The sequence below is a fragment of the Manacus vitellinus genome, unplaced genomic scaffold (genome assembly GCF_001715985.3).
Source record: "Manacus vitellinus isolate BGI_N305 unplaced genomic scaffold, ASM171598v3 scaffold_14_pilon, whole genome shotgun sequence".
NCBI classification, from domain to species: Eukaryota; Metazoa; Chordata; class Aves; order Passeriformes; family Pipridae; genus Manacus; species Manacus vitellinus.
The window spans coordinates 3,708,366-3,729,409 of record NW_021939063.1 but is presented as its reverse complement, the minus strand read 5'-3'; the positions used below and the strand labels follow the sequence as shown (position 1 = coordinate 3,729,409).

General features: G+C 39.5%; 1 protein-coding gene across 1 annotated transcript in view; it reads right to left on the bottom strand.

Annotated features, from left to right (window-relative positions):
- SHQ1 (SHQ1, H/ACA ribonucleoprotein assembly factor) overlaps window positions 1–21,044 on the bottom strand; it is a 43,728-nt gene that overhangs the window by 13,015 nt on the left and 9,669 nt on the right. Inside the window, exons 8-11 of the mRNA XM_029958377.1 lie at window positions 16,698–16,852; window positions 15,349–15,402; window positions 13,452–13,575; window positions 8,223–8,343 (exon numbers count right to left, since the gene is read on the bottom strand). Of these exons, the coding sequence (XP_029814237.1) occupies window positions 8,223–8,343; window positions 13,452–13,575; window positions 15,349–15,402; window positions 16,698–16,852 (454 nt within the window). The remainder of the gene's footprint in view (window positions 1–8,222; window positions 8,344–13,451; window positions 13,576–15,348; window positions 15,403–16,697; window positions 16,853–21,044) is intronic.

Here is a 21,044-nt window from a genome sequence, read left to right as displayed (position 1 = left end):
CAAAGAGGTGCTCAGGTTCAAACTGTTCTCAAGCATGACCCAACCTATTTTTCTGAAGCTGCTGCCCTCAACTGTCTTATATTCTCCAATCCATAGCTCGACCTACAATCTTTTATCGAGTGTGTCATTTTATACTTGATTGTATTAAAATGCAGGTTGTTCAAATAGGCACTTAGGGCCAGTCTGGGGCAGCCTGTGCAATTAATTTTCAGCCTTGAAATAAATAACATTTAACACCACAAAAAATTTATCTAAAAAGACACATACTGTATTTTCTTAAGGATTTTTAAATCTCAAAGACACCACCTGAAGTAGCCACTCCCATTATTGGTAAAAGCTTGAAGAGCAGCTGGGGCACCTCAAAGTTAATTCACCACCACAGGCCACCAAGGAAGTGAATGAGAGGCAAACCTAGAGCAGCACAATTACTCCAAGCAGTGAGCAAACGTGCTGCCTGCTGAACTGGCTGCCAGCACTAGTAATGCCAGCTTGTAAAACCTGCTAAGAAGGAATTACAATAATTGGGGATTGTAGTCATGAGCTACAATAATTGGGGATTGTAGTCATGAGCTACTGCTGCAAGTCATCACAGGACAGGGAAGGTGCAGCCCTGATGAACCCTGTCTTCCTCACCCTGTGCATCAAGAGGTGCAATCACAAGCTGCACCAAGATTTTTTGATTTATCCCTTCTACCTGTGTGGCTCTTAATAAGCCAAAACAGCAAAGGAAAGAATAGCCTTCAAATTAAAAAAATCTCCCAAATCCAATGAGTTCTTCTTGTTTTGCAGAGAGTGGGGGCAGAGAATTAAGTGGCTCCAGTGTATCCACAATGACAATATCATTAAAGAGACTTAGTGAAAAATATAATCCTCTAACTACAAAACAGATCAAAATAAGGCATTTTTTGATGGGGCTGTTACACACTCTTATATCTAACACAACTGTCTACATCAGAACCCAGGCTAAAAGCATATGCTAATGGCAAAGCTGCTTTCAAAGCAGCACCATGAAAGCAATTTGGCTTTTCTCTGCACCACCTACTTCGAAAACTGGAGTTTTGTCAAACTTGAAATTACTGCAGCCTTCACTAAACTAAGATTGACATGGGCAGCAACGGAGGTAGAGTCAAAGTGCAACTCCAGCCAAAGAAAGCAGAGAAGAGCTGACCATGGGACTGCAAGGCACAGAAAATGCAATACTATGAGGTGCCTTTTTCCTCAGGACTCCACTGTATGAAGTGCATTAAACATGCTGTACAAATCAGATTAATCCCATAGAGCCAAGAGGCAGGATTTTCATCCAGAATATATTACTGCTTATGCCTTTGTTCTTTTCAATCACGGCTGCTGAATCCAAGAGGTTAACAGCTGAAAATTAGCATATTCCTCTAACATTTGAGAATGCTTTAAAGCACTGATTCATTTTTATTATGTTTTACACATTCCCTCTTCCCCCCATCACAAATCAAATATTTAATAAACTAACATTAGTAGTGCATCATTTGAAAGCCTTTTAGGACAGTTTTGTTCCTGAATCCTTCTGTCTGAACTTTATATTTTCACAGTAGAGGTGCACAGCTTACAAGAGTTACTCTGTTCACCCCTCATTTAGCAGGACAGTCCTGAGTTTCAGAAGTTACAGTTAATTCCTTCCTGGGAACATGAAAATGCCACAAAGAGGGAATAGGATTTCATTAATATGGGCAGGTTTAGATTAGATATTAGGAAGAAATTCTTCCCTGTGAGGGTGGTGAGGCCCTGGCACAGGTTGCCCAGAGAAGCTGTGGCTGCCCCAGCCCTGGAAGTGTCCAAGGCCAGGCTGTACTGGATTGGAGCAATGTGGGCTAGTGGAAGGTGTCCCTGCCCATGGCAGGGAGTGGAACTGGATGATCTTTAAAGGTCCCTTCCAAAGGTCCCAAACCACTCTATGATTCTGTAAATATTAACTCCACAATCAGCAAAAAAGGAAAAACAAAAGTCTTTTAAAAGCCTGGGGGGGATTTGTCTTTTCAAGTATTTTGAGCTTTACAAAACCCTAAACCCCTAAAGAAAACAAAACTGTCAAGAAGAAACAGCTGCAAAAATGGCACAATCAAAACAGTTTCTACATACTTTGAAGCATTTTTCAAAGTTTTCCAGATCTTAGCAAATAATAAGTGGATCAAATTTCCTAGGTTTGCAGATAGATGATCCATTTCACAAATTATTTCAACATACCATTGGAATGCATGCTAAAATTCTATTTAAATTCATACAAAGATCATAATATCTGGCCACAGAAGCTTAAAGATGTTACATGTTCCAAAATATTTCCCCAAGTCTAGCAAAAGCCTGAAGTAATTCTTTCAGGAAGGCTGCAACACATGCCCTGCTCCCTAATGCTTTTTGTCCCATGAGCAAGCACAGCACAGGATACGGTGAGCCCATGTGTGCAACAGGATACAAGGAAAATAAATAAGAGACTATACAGAACAGAGAACTTAATGCAAATTAATAAGAGGCCTATAAAGCCATGCAAATACTTATATGGACCAAAGAGAGGCTTTTGCAGATTCAGTGTGGTACAGTGTGTTTAAATGGACATGAGAGCAATCAAACTACCAACACTCCTCTGATTATCAGAAGTATGCTCTAAAGAATGTTACTAGGCTGTCTTCTACATTCAAACCTGGTCTTTTTTTTGCAAATATAAAGAGATGGTAACTTGTAAAATACATTTTTACTAAACTTTAACCAACGCAATGGACTGAAACTGCGATGCCACAGGTTGAGTTCCTGACTCCCTTTCGTGCACTTTATGATCTGATGTGACACAGGCAGTAAAAAAATCCTCAATCTCACAACTCTTTTTTTTTTTTTCTGAAAGACTTGGGCTTCTTAAAGCCTTTGCAATATCAGGCCTTAACACTTCAGGCCAAGACTACAGTGTATTGATTAAACAAGTGATTCAGAAAACCTGGGGAAAAGAGGAGGGGGGGCTGAATGATCAGAGTTGATCTCTTCACCTCCATGACATGCTGTGAATGTAATTAATCCTACATTTATTTAGAGAAATTCACATCCTACAATACAGCAGCAACTCCCTGCTGGCTTCAGACCAGGTAATTATGCTGCAACAAGGACTAGGTTTCGATTCTAAGGAAGAGATGAAAAGGAAAGCAGGCCTATGAGGCCGACCTGCCTTTCAGGGTATGTCTCACCTGCAAATCAGGGAAAAGCCAGTACAGCTCAGGAATATCTGGCTTAGCTTTAATTCAGTTAGTTCCAATAAAGACAGCAGCTTCCACAAAGATTGCATAAATGCCACCAGGAACCCTGGGTTTTTCTCCAAACTTTAAATCAAAGAATCCATGCTCAAACTGGTATGTTACACCTACAGTCACCAAAATTAGCAATGTTACATTTGTCTTAGGTTGGGGAGCACATATTTGTGAAGGATAACAAAGCACCTTGCAGATACAGTTCCACAGAACACACCAAGGCAATTTAACAGCTTATTTGTCTTAACACACAGATCTCCTTCACTGCACAAGTTGAAGCTACTACAATACACAAAGAATCATTTTATAATATTTTTTTTTGCAGTAGAACATGAACAAAAGGTCAGATGGTAAATTAAAAAGTAGAAAAATAGTGATAGTGACAAATATACCTTATTCTCCTGCATGTCTCATACCCACAAAACTTTGAGCAGATTAATCCCAACTATACAACAGCCAGGCTGGATGGGGCTCTGAGCAACCTGGTCTAGTGGAAGGGAGGTGGAACAAGATGATCTTTAAAGTTCTTTCCAACCCAAACCATTCTGTGATTCTGTACTAAGTGTACCACCCCCTGGAAAAGTGCCAGGAACACTCAGAACTTCACCTCCATTTCAGGAACACAGAATATGCTCATTTACTGACACTAAAGTGGTAAATGTTTAAAACTAAACATGCAAGTAAACAGTAGGTAAGAGTATTTTAAATTGACATGGGCTCAAGTTTTTCCTCTCAGGCAGGGCTGCAGAACAGCATGGACTTACTGCCTGCCTGGACAAGGACTCATAGGAAGCTGTTCAGCCTTCCACCCATGTCATGGCCAGCAGGCACATATGTACAGCAGTGACCAAAAACCAGTGTGAATAGAGCCTGGCACAAAGGGGAACACAAAACACTGGAGAAAGACATCAGGCCACACAAAAGAACCTCAGCACAGCAAGAGGCAGTGGGTAAACTATTCTGACTTCTGTAAAGGACAACTCCTGTGGGGTCACAGACACAGAACTCCTCTCCAGAGGGAGAAAAGGCTCTCCTGCAACAAGCCTGCACCTGGATTCCCCTGGTCTCAGCAGCTCCTATTGCAGCTGCCAACCAACCAGTGGTTTCCCCAAAACTCCTTCTCCTCTCCCTCATCTTCTGCTCAAAGGAAGGTGTGGAAGACAGAAAACCTCAGATCTGTAATACAAATTTAGTTACAACTTCACCTCAGAGGCTGCCACATGTATCAGAATGGCCTGTAAAAGCTCGGACCTAAAGAACAAAGGCATGCAAAGCAGACAAATTAAATTTAATTTTATTATGGAAATGAAAGCAATAACAGAAGTGACAGCAGGGTGGATGATAAGCTCACTTAGCAGGGGGATCAAATGAAGTGATGACATGTCATTATGACCTCAGGGGTTAAAGATGCAATTTTCCATCTGGCTGCATCTGGCTTTTCAACAGAAATGTTGACACCACCTGCCGAGATTTACCACAAGCTGCCTCCATAGGTCTTTGTTATCCAGGTTAACATTTACTTCTCCCTCTTTCTGCTAAGTTTTGCTGAGCAACATGCTCCCTTTCTCCAAAGCCTAGTAACAGTTAACAGGATTTACATGCCAGTTCATACAGCAGTTGAAATTATTAATAGTCATCTCAAAAGCAGCTTAAAGAGAAATACTAGAAACCTAGAAAGCAGGTAAAACTAGCTTTAGGATTGTAAACAGGAAGGCAAAATTTTAGCTACACTTGCTAATATCTTGACTAAGACATTTGGGAATCTATTTTTCTCTTAGTACCAGGCACCTGATTAAAACAATTTTTCTAAAAAAGAAAATAAAATCCTTAGCATTAAAGACCTAGTTTGTACTCCCCATACCCAACTGACTATTAGCCACCTGCATGTGTTTTATTCAGCAGCTTAATCATTTCCAATTCCAGATACACTGTGCTTAAAATAAATCAGCTCTTGCCAGCCCAGTGACACATTCACTTATTCATCTAATTTCTCCACAGCCAAACCATGATCTCAAACCAAATTTGTAATCAGCCATTGACACACTGCTGGCTATAAGGTTTTTGTTTCCACGTGGAATATTTAAAAGCTGGTACCTACCAGGGGAGTTCCTCTTCATCTGGAATAGGACTGTGTGCCTACTGCCACTGGATGCATCCATTACAGTTTTGCCTGTGCCAAGCTTTTTTCCTAAACCTGCGTCTCCCAGACTGTTCTCTGCCAGCACAGGTGAGCTAAAAAGTTTGCTTCCAGCTGTTTTTAAAGTGACCAGATTCTTCTTTCAAAAGAACCTACAGGCTGTTTTAACTGTTTATTAAAAAAAAAAAAAAAAAAAAAAAAAAGAGGCCCCAACCTCCACTAGGACTTGGTTACATACCAGGGAAAGAAAAGGAAAACCTTCCACGGATTTTGAGAGCACTCTCAGTTATGAAAAGACAGGAGGAAATGGAGACAAAGAAGCTTCCATGGAGCAAAGAACAGCCAAGAAACAAACCAGAAAGTATCCAGACTCACTGGAGATGAAAATAATTACATTGAAAGACCACCACAAAAATACCTATGAATACCTTCTCCTCACAGAACTCTCTCATCACAAAGGCAATTACAGAATCATAGAATGGGTTTTGGGTTGGAAGGGACCTTAAAGCTCATCCAATCCCACCCCCTGCCATGGGCAGGGACACCTTCCACCAGCCCAGGTTGCTCCAAGTCCTGTCCAACCTGGCCTTGGACATTTCCAGGGCTGGGGCAGCCACAGCTTCTCTGGGCAACCTGTGCCAGTGCTTCAGAGGGAGTTAGCAGAGGGATGTCATAACCTTCTTCCTCTGGAATGGAAGATGCACCACCCTCCTCTCCAGATGCCTCACCCTGGGGAGCTGGGAACCCTTGTCCTGAACAGACAAATGGTTGCCCATTTCTGCATCTGTCAAGGTATTTTCTGAATGACAAGTGAACTTTTGGTTTTCCCTTCAACATAAAGGACTAAAACGAAGTGTTCCCATTCACTTTGCACATGCTGAACTTAAAACACATGCTTCACTGCTAAACTGAACAGGAATGACTTCAGCATATGCTTAAATGCTGTCCTGATTCAGACCTAAAAATAGGAATGGTTTCTGCGGTTCCTCTTTCTCCCGCTCTGCTAATGACAGACAGCTATTGTGCCCTGTCACTCTGACAATAAGAGAGCTTAATTGCCCTCTTTCCAGCAGCTGTCAGTTCTGCTTAACTGGGACATAATGTGAGAGTCTGGGAGGAAACGTGTTAATCTATCAGTCACTTATAGCTACTGTGCATTTTCCTGGGCTGGATTTAAAGAAAACCCTGGGGTTTATGACTGACTTGCTAGAGATTATATTCATTGATATGGGCAGCAGTGATATTACTGTCTTATGACTCAGTTATTTCATGGATCTTTCACAAAGAAATATCTCCTTCTTTATTTACTGCACTTTTTCATCTCAACTTCAACCTGAACATGAATTTCCCCATACCTGGGGAATTTCCCACACATTTAAGGTGTGGCCAAAAAAGGCCTCCTCAAATATGACAGTGTAAAATGAACTGGCTGATCCTGGAATTAACGAGGATTGATGAATCAGAATGTTTGGAAACACCTGTAGTTGCTTTAGAGCGTTTTGTGCATTTCTATTTATAGGAACACAGTCACTGAAAGCACACAGAGGAGAATAAGAATCAACATCATCTACAATGCATAATAAGCAGCTATAAACTGAGGGTCTTTAATTCTCCAAGAAGTTCTGATAAGGTCTCACCTAAACCTACAGCCTGTGCAGGCTCAGTTCTCTGTCACATTCCCTTTTCTGATCATAATTATTACCAATTTCCCTCTATATCCCTTCACTGCTCCTTGTGTCTCGTGCACTGAAGTTATTTTTCTCCCACACTCTCTTGTTAAATTGTGAACTGAAAAGCAAAGACTAATTTTAACCAGTTTTATGAGTCTACATTTTGCTATATTAACCAGTATGAAAATGGCATTTTTTTGTGTTTACATCAGTAATGCCTATTCCAACTCACACCTTCTTTTGTGGCCCTTCAGAGAAGGCTGCAAAGACATAAAAAGGAAGGAAGAAAATACAAAAGCTGTATGGAAAACAGAATAAATCTGACAAGAACAATATAAAGCTTAGTAAGATTTGAACATGCAGATTGCTTTAATCATTTAATCCACTTTCCACTGTTTTCCTCCCGACACTTTTGGTTTTAAGCCATTAAAACATGCTGATATTGTAACCAGTCTGGCTGCAAACTTCCCAAAACTCTGGAAATAAGCCATGCTGACTCTGTTGAAAGAACACAGGTGAGGCACAGAAGTGCTGAAGTGCAGGGACTTTGCCTGGAAGTGGCAGAGTCACTGTTTCCTCTCAAGTGAAGTGGAAGCCAAAGCACATTGTCAGGGACAGGGAGCTGGCAAACAGCTCCAGGGGCAGGAGCACACAGTGCATGGAGATTTGTGACACTTACTCTGGTGTTGATAATCAATTGCTACAACTGCTACAGCCCATAAATCAATGTTTCCTACAGCTGTCAATGGTCTGCCTGTGCTGTCAATTCAATTCAGAACTAGGAGTTATTTCTTACCTTTATCCTGAAGTTATATAAGTGATATATAAGCTTTTTTCTTCCTGAGAGACTGCAATAGAATGAAAATTCCCCAGAAGCTGCTTTTTCCCCCCAAAAAATCTATTAATAGATTCATGAAAACTCACATTTTTATTTAAAATGCAATTCCTCCCTCCTTTCTCCAGTCATGTCACTACATAAAAAAATGCACTGAATATCTCCACAAGAATAGCTGGACAGACACAGCTACTAAATGAAGAAGAGTGATCTTATTTCCATGTATAGGGGACAGAATTTCTTTTCACTTTGCTGATACTTGTTCACAGACAAAGTATGCTGAAAACATTACTCACACCAATAACTACTGAAGAACTTACTTGATTTTTTGAATCCAGATGCAATAGTCTGTAATGAAGAGATCATTAAGGATGTAGGCAGGGTCACTCTCCCTGAAAATCTTGTGAATGTCCAGCAGACACTTCAAAACTGCAGCTTTTCCTGGAAATAGATTTTTGTTTTTGTGAATCACTAGAAATCTTAATAGATCATATTTATCATCATCTCACCTGTGAGGCTTTAATAACCACGGAATCTACAACCATCCTGGAACTTTAGAGTTGAATCACAGGCTCAGGACAGCAGCAGTGTAACTGTGTCCTTTGGTATCCACATCCCTCTGAATTCAGTGGGAATCTCTCTGCAAGACTAAAGCCTCAAGGCACAGTCATGCATGTAATTCTCCACAGCTGAAGGAGCCCCTTCCCCCAGCTTTTCCACTTCTCCAAGCTCTGCTGTCCCAGACTTTGTAACAGGCAGAGTGCATGGTATTTTGACCAAAAAAAAATAAAAAAGAAAAAAAAGAGTAAACTGAAAAGTAACTGACAAATAACAAAAAGTTATGCCCCATCATTTCTCTGGAGGAAAACACATTTCCCTTTATGCCTCCACAAATACCTGTGCTAGAAAATAGCAGGTTTGGGAAGACACAGCCCTCAGTAGGGTCAAGCACATGGAATTGTGTGAGGCAGTGTAATGATGCCACTGCCCAACAGCTCACCAGGGCCCGAAATTAAGAAAAACTTTTCCTGCTTCTGACTAGTTACTGAATAATTTGGCAAAATTTAGGCCCAATAAAGGGCCATTTGACACACAGATAATCAACTCAGTAAAAGATGAAAAATGTAAATGATTTATCATTCCACAACCAGAAGACTTTCTGTTGTCAGTTTGATTTTTCCTTCATGTGCAACAATCCAATTAGCTGGAATCTCCTCCCTTGGTTTTCTGATTACAGTTGCTAAAGGGTTAAGTGCTGGAACACTTAAAAAAAATTATTTTCGCTGTTTAATGGGGGAAAAAACCACCATATTCAAATGAAAACAGCCACTACTGCAAATGGAATCTAATAACCCTCTCCCAAGAGGCTGGCTCCTCCTAGGCTATGAAACCTGAACAGGGATGAAATTACATTTTACAGATTTAGAAGAGCAGGGAAGGGAAAAAAAAAAAAAGGAAAAAAAAAAAGATCAGAACTCCCCCTGCTGTTCAAGCACAACATTTGTTTATTTGTTTGTAAGTAGTTCCAGGCTGCAAAAATAGAGACAGAGAATGAAAGTTAAAGGATGAGGAAGATGGCAATAAGAAGAAAGAACAAAGAGTAATAAGCCACGGCAAAGAACTGAAAAACTCGCTGGTTTGGGAAACCTACTGAAGAAGTCAGGTAAGAAAACAAAATCCCAAATATAACTGATAACTTTTAGACTGTATCCCCATCAATGCTTGTCAAGCCAAGCTTGTCAAACTTCACTATTTTGACTAAAAAGAAGTGAGCTCTTTTAAAAAGAAATGATATGTGGAATTAAAATCTTGCTAATTTTCTCAGGTTCCAGCTGTCAAGCTGTCAGCCCAAAGCATTTACAACATCCACTCCTGCTACTCATCTGCCAAGCGACAGCGCACAGCAGTGAATATCGCACTAATTCTCAATTAAAAAGTCTTTCTTCATAAATTAAAAGTTTTGGATTCCAGGAGCTTAATGGGTCTCTAATTAGAGAGGCTGCAAATCTTGCCAGACACGGAATAGGGAATCCTGAGTCAAGGCAAACACGGAGCACAGCAAACTACCAAATGTCTGCTTTTAGAGTGTGAGTCCATATGATTTAACAGAGTTTTTGCATCTCTTCTGTGTGAAGTCACAGCTCTGCATTTAACTGATCAATAAATACACTGCTTTTTATGTGCAGATACTATTTCCTGATTATGCAAAAGATTCCAACAGTTTTAAAAGCACAAATATAAAAAGGTCCCAACATCTGTAACAGAAAATCCAGAGCAATTGTCTGCAGATCACTGGGTTGTTCTGGAGTTCCTTGCTATGACAGCTGCTACCCCACAGCCTGCAACTTGAATTCTACATTTTCAGAAAGCCAGTCCTCTTTTCACAGACTATTTCAAAAAAAAAGATGCAATTTGACCCCAGCTCTGTATCTGCCATTTGATAGAACAAATTATACTGATTCTACACCATCATGAAATTCTACCACCTTTCACACTGTGTATTTGGAAGCAAAGGAAATTTAAAGTCACATATATCTATTTTACATTATTTTCCCTGAAGAGTTCTGTATGTTTTCCCACATTTTTAAGGAGAAACATTCATCTAAGAAGATACACTGAACTTTACTGTTTCATTTAAAAGAGAGAACAACAGCATTTTTAAATGCAAGAAAAGAACCCTCACAGACTTTTAAATTGAAACATCCTGGTAATAACTTACCCAGTTAGGCAACAGTACTATCTGTTTTTAATGGGCAATTGCAGAATTGTAAATATATTAGTGTTAGGTTCTGCATGAAAAGAAGCAAAGGATATTTTATGTTGCAAAAAAGAGCCCAAATAAGTTTTTATTACCAGCTCATAGATGACAACTTCAAAATCACAGAATCAGAGGATGGTTCAGGTTGGAAGGGACCACAATGGGTCACCTGCTCTGGCAGGGTCATGGATGTACCACTGCCATTTCATTCCCTTTTTCAATCCTACCCAAAGAACAGATAAATACAGTCAATAACTACGTTGATTTTGAACAGTTTGGTGAAGTACTTTAAGTACCACAGATCACTAGAACAGCATATGAAAAAATCTGCTGAGAACCTCAATATTAATCAGCTCAATGCATTTGTCTTACAATTAAGACTTTGGCAGGAAGTCTTAATGCAAAATAAAGTGTTTCAACCACATGCAAGGATCCTTAATAGCTTAAAAATGCAGTATCCTGTATCTTGGAAGTGATCCATCAACACAGGACTAATATTTTTAAAGTCAAGTAACATAACTGGAGGCATTCAGTGCCATCAGAATTCTTCAGTATTTTAAAATATATTAGTTTACTGTGCTTATTATTAGTGAAACATTGCATTATACCATGTCCCAGCTTCTGTCAACAGCATCCTGAAAGAAATCTCAAGTCAGGAGAGGTCAATTTAAATCAATTCTTCCTTTAAGTTAAACAGCAGTCCTTGAATCTACATGAAAAGCAAGTTTTGTGTTACTACTTAATCGAATTCATCATCTGTTATTGATTTTTACCTATGTCCCTCACACCCATACAGTGCCAAATCGGTGATGCATAATTTCCAAAGAGGGTAACAGTATTTAATGTTACTTTAGTCCTACTCTGATTTGCACAGTGCATACTTTGCTAAGTATTTTGTAAAAACAGAAGTTCCCCAAAAGAACGGTTCAAATACCACTGAAGACTTAAAGAGGAAAGTTTTTGACTGAACAAATGTGTCTTGGTGGTACAAGCATTACCTACAACCCTATTTCTTTTAACAATACCTACACACACTCTCTTCCCCCACCCTGCTTCTGACTACAGATGGGTAACCCATCCACTTGGTACTTTTCCAATTCTTTGGCAGTTGGCTCCTTAAAAAAATCAGCACTTTTCACACTCTACACTCACCATAACAGTAAATAGTGATTTGATACACAAACCCCAGAACTTTCAGAAGTTCACATTCGTCACCATTACTTTCATCACTACACTGCCCATGCCACTCCCAATGGATTTATGTCCATATGAAGTGGAATCACAGAATGGTTTGGGTTGGAAGGGACCTTAAAGACCACCCAGTTCCACCCCCCTGCCCTGGGCAGGGACACCTTCCACCAGCCCAGGTTGCTCCAAGGCCCATCCAACCTGGCTTTGGACACTTCCAGGGCTGGAGCAGCCACAGCTTCTCTGGGCACCCCGTGCCAGGGCCTCCCCACCCTCACAGGGAAGGATTCCTTCCCAACATCCCATCTAACCCTGCCCTTCTTCAGCTTAAGGTCTTCCCCCCTTGTCCAATTACTCCACACCCCTGTCCAAAGTCCCTCTCCAGCCTTCTTATGTGCCCCCTTCAAGTACTGGAAGGGCCTCTAAGGTCTCCATGAAGCCTCTTCTTCTCCAGACTGAACAACCCCCAGCTCTTCTCAGCTTTTCCTCATCTCCCTTACCAAGCTACTAAAGAAATTTTGTTGGATCACTGAAAGTTCCCTGCAGTACCATTTTCCATCATGACATTGAAAGAAAAGCAAGTATCTTATCTCTCACGTACTATCCTCCTTAGAAAAAAACAAATCCAAAAGGTTGACAGCACTGAGTCATTGCAGTTTTGTTACCAGAATTTTATTTTTTCACATGTATGAACAGCAACATAAGCCAGTGGAGATAAGTGAAGAAGGACAGCATCTATCCCCCCCTTAAAACTTCACTACCCGACTGCTATAATGTAAATAGTATTTTGAATCAATAGTTTTTGGCAGTGGTAGAGATTAATATTGTCATTTGTGTGGGTTTTTAATCCTGCAATTGAAAATAAACCACTGAAGTGCTGCTTCTCAGTGATTCTTCTGTCCAAAAAAATTAATCTTAACCCTGAATGTGTTTTTTTTTTTAAAAAAAGTAGTAACTCACGATGAATAGAAAAGTTGCAAGTAACTTTAATAACCCAAGATATAAACATGGTTGTGTACAACTGCAAAACTGGAGCTGGGAAAGCCATAGGCTTGAAGATCTGTACTGTTACAGGAAAGCTCTCTGGGATAAACAGGGAATATAGAAAAAGAATATCACTGCTGAAGGAATAATTTGCAGTCAGTCAGATGCCAGCTCCACTCCTCAAGGGGAAACAAAAAGCTACAAAAACACAGTGTACAGCCAGTTTTTTATTCTTTGGGGTCACCTCAACCATTTTGCCTTAAACCTGCAAAGAACTGTAACACTGAGTAGGAGCCACAAAAGTACCCCTTCTCCTCAGGTGTGTGATTCTGCACAGCAATACTGAACTGCCCACACCATGGAACACCTCAGGAATACTGCTTGTATTATCTGCTGCCTAATAAATTAGTTGCTTCAGAGGCTTTCTACTGCTAAAGGCACTCATTTTTTTTTTCCTCTTCTCTCCACAGTCCCATTTTCAAAAAACCATCACACGTCCAGAAATGTTGGTACTTCAAGTTTGGGTGAAACTGGCCAAAGGATTCAAAGTTATTAAAGCAAACAGACACACAAACAAGGTGGTTCTACAGGCATCACTTCCAACCCCTAAAACACTCACCTAATTGCAGTATCATGACTGTGTCACTGAAGGCACGTGTCACTAACCCAAAATGTCTGTACAGGGGGTAGCACAGCACTCTTCTTCCAAAAGATACCAGGACATCATGGATGCAAGTGAAGCTCTGTGTATATCAGTGAAAAAAATCTGAATTAGTCTTTGTGCTTGTTTGTTTTCCTTTAAGGAAAAAAGTCATAGCAGAATAGGAGCAAAAAAAAGTAAATTTTTATATATTATGCCTCTAAAAAGCTGTATTTGAATAGATATGGAAATCAACATGTTAAACAGAAACAAGACACTGCACATTTGGTTTGCATGGCAGGATGACAGAAGTCCTGTACATTTTAGTGGTTTTGGATTAAAAAAAGAACGTAGAGAACATCAGAATAAAACATCTACCTCAAGACTTTGCCATCCTTTAGATTAAAGCAATAAATTACATCTGTCCCACATTATTATATATATTAAGGAGAAGCTATAAAAAGCCTTTTAAAAATAAAGAAAAATTAAATCCACATGATATTAACCAAATACATGTGTACATATAAGATCTTTAGAAATGATACATGACTCTGCCTTCCATGAAAATTACAGATATTCAAGACAAGGATAAATATACCTGCCTGGGGAGAGCAGTTCCTTGTCCTCCTTTATGAGTGAGGAAGACCTCTAATTTACTCAGGCCAGAGGCATTAAGGTGGTATTAAAGACTTTTTTAAAGGAGTGATTTTCTTCCCAGCTCTCACTTTTCAAGACAAAATACTCCATTTATGAATTCAAATAAAAATACCTATTTCATCCTGAACCCTCAATTTATTAAAATTAATAAAAACACTTTGCTGACAGCCAGCACTTCTCTGCACCGTGACTACCTCAACCCATTTTTCATTTTAATGGATGACCAGCAAGCATTTAAATCATTTATGGTTTGTGATTTAATATTTAAATGCTAAGGTGTGTGTACATGTCATGCCCAGCAAAATGGCAGCCAGTTCAAACAAACCAGAGCTCAGGCAATTTTGTTTACAGAATGATGAAAACACCCACCCTACATGGTTTGTATAACAGAGATAGTTATTAACAGCTTGGTGCCAGGAGACTGAATTTTCTGAGTATGAAATATACAGTTGGCACAGGCTGCACCAAGAACTGCTATATCATAAGGACATGCAGAAAACCCCTTTACTATGTTAGGACATGGATCTGGAAAAGATAAATCAGGAATTGAGGCAATCAGTGCATTTTAACTGCACTCTTTTGTGACCTGCTACTGTAGAATTAATAATAAAAGATCTAGAAAACCCGTTGTCAGAATAAGTTATTAGTGAATGTAACATTCACCACCACTAGAAAAGTTCAAAGGATGAACCCAAAAGTCCTGTCAAATTTCAGTTTTGATCCTGCAAACTGAGACTTGGCTCAGTAACTTCAGGAATGGGGTTGGGACAGTCCTTCCCAGCTTGCTGCATCATGACAATGAGTGGATTACAGGCCATCCTTTCCACTGCCAGCTCTTTAGCAACTTCTTTACACAGGTCTGTGTACACTCAGTGAACAGTGTCAATGTGGAAAGAACAGAATTCAGTGTTTCCTCTTATCTGTGTTGGCTTCAAAGGGTGAGCAGCAACCAAACAGGGATGTGGCACTTGGACATGGTTTAACAGGGAACAAGGGGGTGGTGCTGGGATGATGGTTGGACCTGATGACCTTAAAGGTCTTTTCCAACCTTTATAATTCTATAAATAAGGCTGAAAAGACAGGGAGCAGGTAAAGCAACACATATCCACTAACATTCAATACTGAAAGAGTAAACTTTGCCCAAAAGCAACACACAGCACCCATAAACCCCCAAGTATACAGCAAACCCACATAATACAAAACTTTAGCTTTGCCTCACCTCCAGCCAGCACAACGTTGCACTCAGTTTCCTGATGTTCCAAGACGATTCAACCTAATTTTAAGAGAAGACAGTAAAATAAGTGTTATCTAACCCCACACTCAAGACTGCTGGCAAACTATTTAAGATAACATTCTGGCAGCAATTTAAGAACCTTTGTGAATAAGCAGCAGTAATTACATTACGTGCATTGAAATGGCCACGGGACAGCATTAAAAATTATATTGCAATGCAGATGTTGGTTTTCATAGTGGGAATATTGAGCCCATGCACAAAGTCTTTGAAATACAACAGCAACGCACAGAAAAACAGTATTTTAGTGGAATTCTGTCCCTTTGCACAAAGCAACAGAAACTTGAATCAACAAAAGCCAAGCTCAACTGCCTTGTTTCATGAAAACAGCTCAAGACTTTTGGCTTTGGGAGAGGGTCCCAAAGCCAGCAGTATATGTAAAATGTCATTATTCTTAAAAAGTGACAGATTCACAGTATTTGTGTGCAAGTGTGGTCTAGTGGGATGATTAGGGCAAAAATCCAGAAAGCCTTGATCTGTAATCCTGGCTCTAGTAAAGATTTGTGTGGCCTGAATGTCTTGGTTTTCCTATTAAACAGGAATAAAAAAAAAAAAAAAGAGGGGAAAAAAGGACAAAACCCACAGTGTGTTTTCTGCATATCCCATACACTCACTGCAAACCAAATAAAGAATTGTACAATTGTGTTCCTGGCAGATTTGCAATTTTGTGCAGCACTAACACACAAAACAACAGTCCCAGATTATTCTGTTGAGTAAAGAGGTCTGGACATTTCTGCTTCTCTTTCTACAAACCATGCCCTCCAAGCCAATCTGATTAAGACAGAACAGAATTTTGATTACATGTTCCAATATTTTGATTAAAAGCATTCAGAAAACACCTCACTGGTTAATACCAGCAGAGGAGATTCAAGGTTCAAAGCTGTACTTGGGAAGCAAGTCCATTTCCAAAAGGGCAAGTTATCCACATAACAGCATAGAACAAAAAAAGAACAATTATTTTGTTAAATTTCCATTTACATAAACCAAGACCCATCACAACACAAATCAGAAACAAACAGAATTGTCTGAAATCTCCTGCAATTCCACATCTCTCCTACTAAAATGCTGCTGCAGAAGAACACAAGTATTTGGAAATCCCAATAATCCCCACATACATCCCAACAACTCAATCTAGAGATACAAAGTCCTTAATTTTAAGTTAATCATATATTTTTAGTGCTTGGAAGTAAGTTCACTTTAAAAAATAAGTTTCCTAAATGGCAGGACAGGGTCCAGCACTAGGTTCCTAACACATATTTTTATTTTTTCTAACTTACATTTTTGTCCCCTTCATTGACACAGATCTCATAGCAATATGCCAGGAGGATATCAATTAATCCAAGATATACATGATGACGGCTCCTTTTATCCAGCAGGTAAGATTTATTTGTGAACTTTCTGAGCTGCTCTCTCTCTTCCTCAGAGAAGACAACTATAAAAAGTAAAAGGATAATTGATTATGAATTTAAAGCTGGCACATTCATTTTAATAGGTGGTAATACTACTTGAACAGTCTCTTTAAAAAGGAGCATGTAACTAATCACAAGTCACTCATCACTCAAGCAAAAGCTTAAATCATTCTTACTTTCATTTTAACTTTTATTAAACTCTGATATATTCCTTTCAATGTCAAGCTCCAGCCCTGCAGTCTACTGCATGTACACACTGATGATTTGGAACCTCTCAAAGTGCCAAGGATTTCTGCCTGGATGCACAATCAGAAGCTGAGTAAGATGAAGTTTAAGTCCACCTTGTGTGGGAGAAATAAAAGAAGATAGGATAAAAAGATTTTCTTACTGGAGAAAAGGGCAAGAACTAAAAGAATAGGGAAGGGGGAAAAAAAAAGTACAATTCTGTTTTCTAAGCCTCATCCATTTTGACTCATGACCTAGGCATGGTTGAGGATCTTTGCTGATGCCGTCTGAGAACATCCTTCGAGTGTCTGAGGGAGATCTAAAAGATCAAAATCCTATCCCCACCAATAGTTATGGAAGCTGCATCTCCTCCCAAAGAGCTGTGGTATCCCCCATCAGTGACCATCAGACTTGGCTTATCTTCAGTGCACCTCCCTTAGTTAAGAGTGGCAATACTGAGCCAAGCCAAAGAATCCTCTCACCCAGTACCTTCTCCTTTGGGAGAACTGAGTAGGAGCCACTTCTGTGCCAACCTAATGGAAACCAAGAAGCCACTTAGAACAATTAAAACTGCCAGAAGCCAAAGCCAAGAGATTTCCATCCAGGCTGCATGGAGCACTGGCATTCCCTGCCCACAGGCTCTGATTTACTCAGTAGGACTGGTGCAGTGAGCAGAGTCTGGTCACACCACAGCAGCAGCTCAGTGTGTTCACAGATATTTCTCCTCAAATGTTTCACACAATCCACAATCTCTGGGATATAATCCACTGGTAAGACTGGTGGATTTATCCACTGGTGATCTTTATCACAGGAGCTTTCTAATTTGATGACATGTTTTGAAACAAACGTTTGTGATGCCAAAGGCATGTACATATGCAGGCACCTCATCTCAGGGCATAAAATTATGCATTAGGAGGAACATTTTTCAATGTTTCTACTGTATGAACTTCTTTTATGTTTCTATCAGCTTCATAACCATGAAATGCTTGATTTAAGTTCCTATGGAAACTTGTTGATGAGCTAAACATTATTGTAGAGTCAAGCCAGTCTCCATTTATTTACAAGCTCCCACAAAAAGAAATTCCAGTTTTTGTATCATCATGACAAAGCCAATCTCTTCCACTTGCTAAGATCTAGAAAAAAGTGACAATTTAGTAAGACTATGGCAGCTCTAACTCTGTTTTTCTGTCCATGCAAAGCAGCTCTGTATTACACCTTATATCACTAATACAGGTGATGTATCTATATTCTATCAGTACATTTCTTTGTAAATTGATGCTTCAATGTAAATGTGAACCCTATTTCTCTTTTAAGCAGAAAGCAAAATAATTCCAAGTGAAGTTCATGAAACATGGGAATAAAGTTTTCTTCCTCTAAAATGCAAGCTCTGAAGCATCATAACATCTACAACTGGACCATAAACACAGAAATTCCAAGTTTACTAAACAATGGCAAACAAGACACAGACTAGAGAATTCCCAAAGGTAAATGATACATGATGTACTCACTGCAAAGTGCCAGGTGTTCCACATAAAATCTCTCTCTGGAGAAAATACTTTAATGTTACAAATAAATATCTATCCATTCTTTAAAAGTGAACTATCCAGGCCTGAAACTCATTATTCATCATCATCATGGCTAGGCTTTGCAAACAAAGATTTGGGAAGGACTCTACCCACATTTACTACAAAACTCACTATTAACACACCCAAATCACCACCTTCTTTGTTTTCCCAGTTCAAAAAGCCAAGTACACGGAGTATGATGAACAAGTGAAATTGTAATTGCACTTTCTGCTGTATTAAGCTGTGCACTTCCATACACTTGCATTACCAACATTTTACTTAATAGTCTGTACAACAATTAATATTAATCTGATGCAAAGCAGAAGCTGCTGGTACTTATCAAGTCTAAATTTGCAAGTTTTCTGTAACTTTGACTTTACATTGCTTTGTACATTTGTCAGTGGCAAAACCACCCTTCTAGCCCCAGCGAAACTGTTAATATATGCAAGCCTAAAGGACTGAGACAAATTCACCTCACAAAGTTACTGATAGATAGCTCTGCAGAGATTACCTTTACACTTTAATCACCTCTTTTACATACTTTAAACTGGCCATTCCTCATGTTAAAATAAAGATATTTCAAATTGCCCTTCAGAACCTGAGTGTCAATGAAGCACAGTTTAATCTCTGAGGGGAGGATGAGGACTGACAGCCAGAGGGTGTTTTGTTACAGCCTTACTGGTATTTTGCTGCGATAACACCACTTAAATCACTGTAAGATCTGTATCTCCAGACCACTATGACACTTCCAGTTCTAAATGTGTTAGGGGCACTTAGATAAAATGTGCTATATCTGCACAGAGAGCTGACTCAGTGGTCAGATCAGGAAAGCACAGGTCAGGAAGGACCTCTGATAACCAGCTGTTTTCTGGTGAGAGCAGAGCCTTGGCTTAAGGTCCTGTCAAGCCAAGCCTTGAATCCCACAGCTCTCTCTCGAAAAAGAACTGAGGAGAACTGATCCCTCTTTATTTTATGTTTTAAATTAAAATATTATTTTACCATATTGAGGTTTTTAAATGTGTACTTCTATCCCTGTAGGTTAAGGAATCAGCAACAGCAGATAAAGGAGGAGATTAGTCAGCAGAGAGAGGATTAGTCAGGAATAAAGTTAGTTATTGATATTAATCAGTAGCAAACAACTCTCTTTTCAAGCTCTTCCTAAGCCATTAAGAGATAAAAGGCAGCACTACTCTGCCTAAAAGATGCCCAAAGGCTTTGTGCAGGATCAGCATTTTCCCCAGTGCTGGATACTGCCTTGAAAATACTTGATAGTAACGGACTTAAACAAGTGACTGAACTAATGAAGCTGATTTTTTATTGATTTGTCTCTTGTGCTTGAATTTGTTGTGAGGTTTATGAGAGGTTACTGAACCTTCCCACAGTGTTGACATCCTGATAACCTCTCTTTCCTGTATGGACTCCACATTTAAAAACGTGGCACTGAATATTCAAGAAAAGCTCTTTCCCTTGTACACGGGGCCATTTTTGGAGAAGTTGCAGATGGGCCCATCTTTAGGACCCCCTAAAGCTCTGTCAGGGAGACTTGTGATGAGAAGAGCCTCAGTTTTACAGGAAGTGAACTAGGAGGTCTAAAAACACAAAGCTATCCTCCTGTGCACATCTATATTCCCTCTAAACTATGATCAGCCAAGTCTGCTTTGTTCATCCCTCCCCTTTCTTTGCCTTTCTTCCATTAAAATTTTAGCTCCTTCACTAATATATTTTCTTCCCTGCACTTCTTGAATCAACACATTTCCTCCACATCACTTCTGACTTTCTTCCTCCAGGCATTCTCCATGGAATCATTGGACTTGGACAGTCTTTCCTGGATCTCACAATCTCCTTATACTAATTTTTCCCATTATTCTTTAAGAAACACACAGTTCCTGCAAACCATATCAAAGCCATACATCATTCTTTCTTCTTACTGTTCTTGCCTTTTAAAACCTGAGGTACTTTACAGAGGAGACAGATCATTAAGGATTTTGCATGAATAAAAAGCAATCTTCCCTCACATGACAAATACCTGCTCTGCAGCAGAGCAGTGGCAGGAAGACAGACATGATGCAAAGGTGGCAGAGCAATTGCAGAAATCTGATAAAAAAGGAAAAATTATTCATCTTAAACTTATGAATCTACCAGTAATGGTATATATTTGAGCCAAGTTCTACTGAAAGGTGGATCTTTAAGAGGAAATTGCTTCTCATTCTATAAAGAAATCAGGAGAATGGTCACAGGTTACCATGAACAAAATAAGATATCCTTGGAGCATATAAATGTTAGATTGAATACATATGTCAGCCTGAGCCTTTGAAGATTATTGTGTTGCCTAAAGAGGAGTTTTTACAGTTGTGCAACTGGAAGTAGAATAAAAATGAACTTTTAACCAAGCTGAATGTGACTGTTAGAAAACACAAACCCTTTC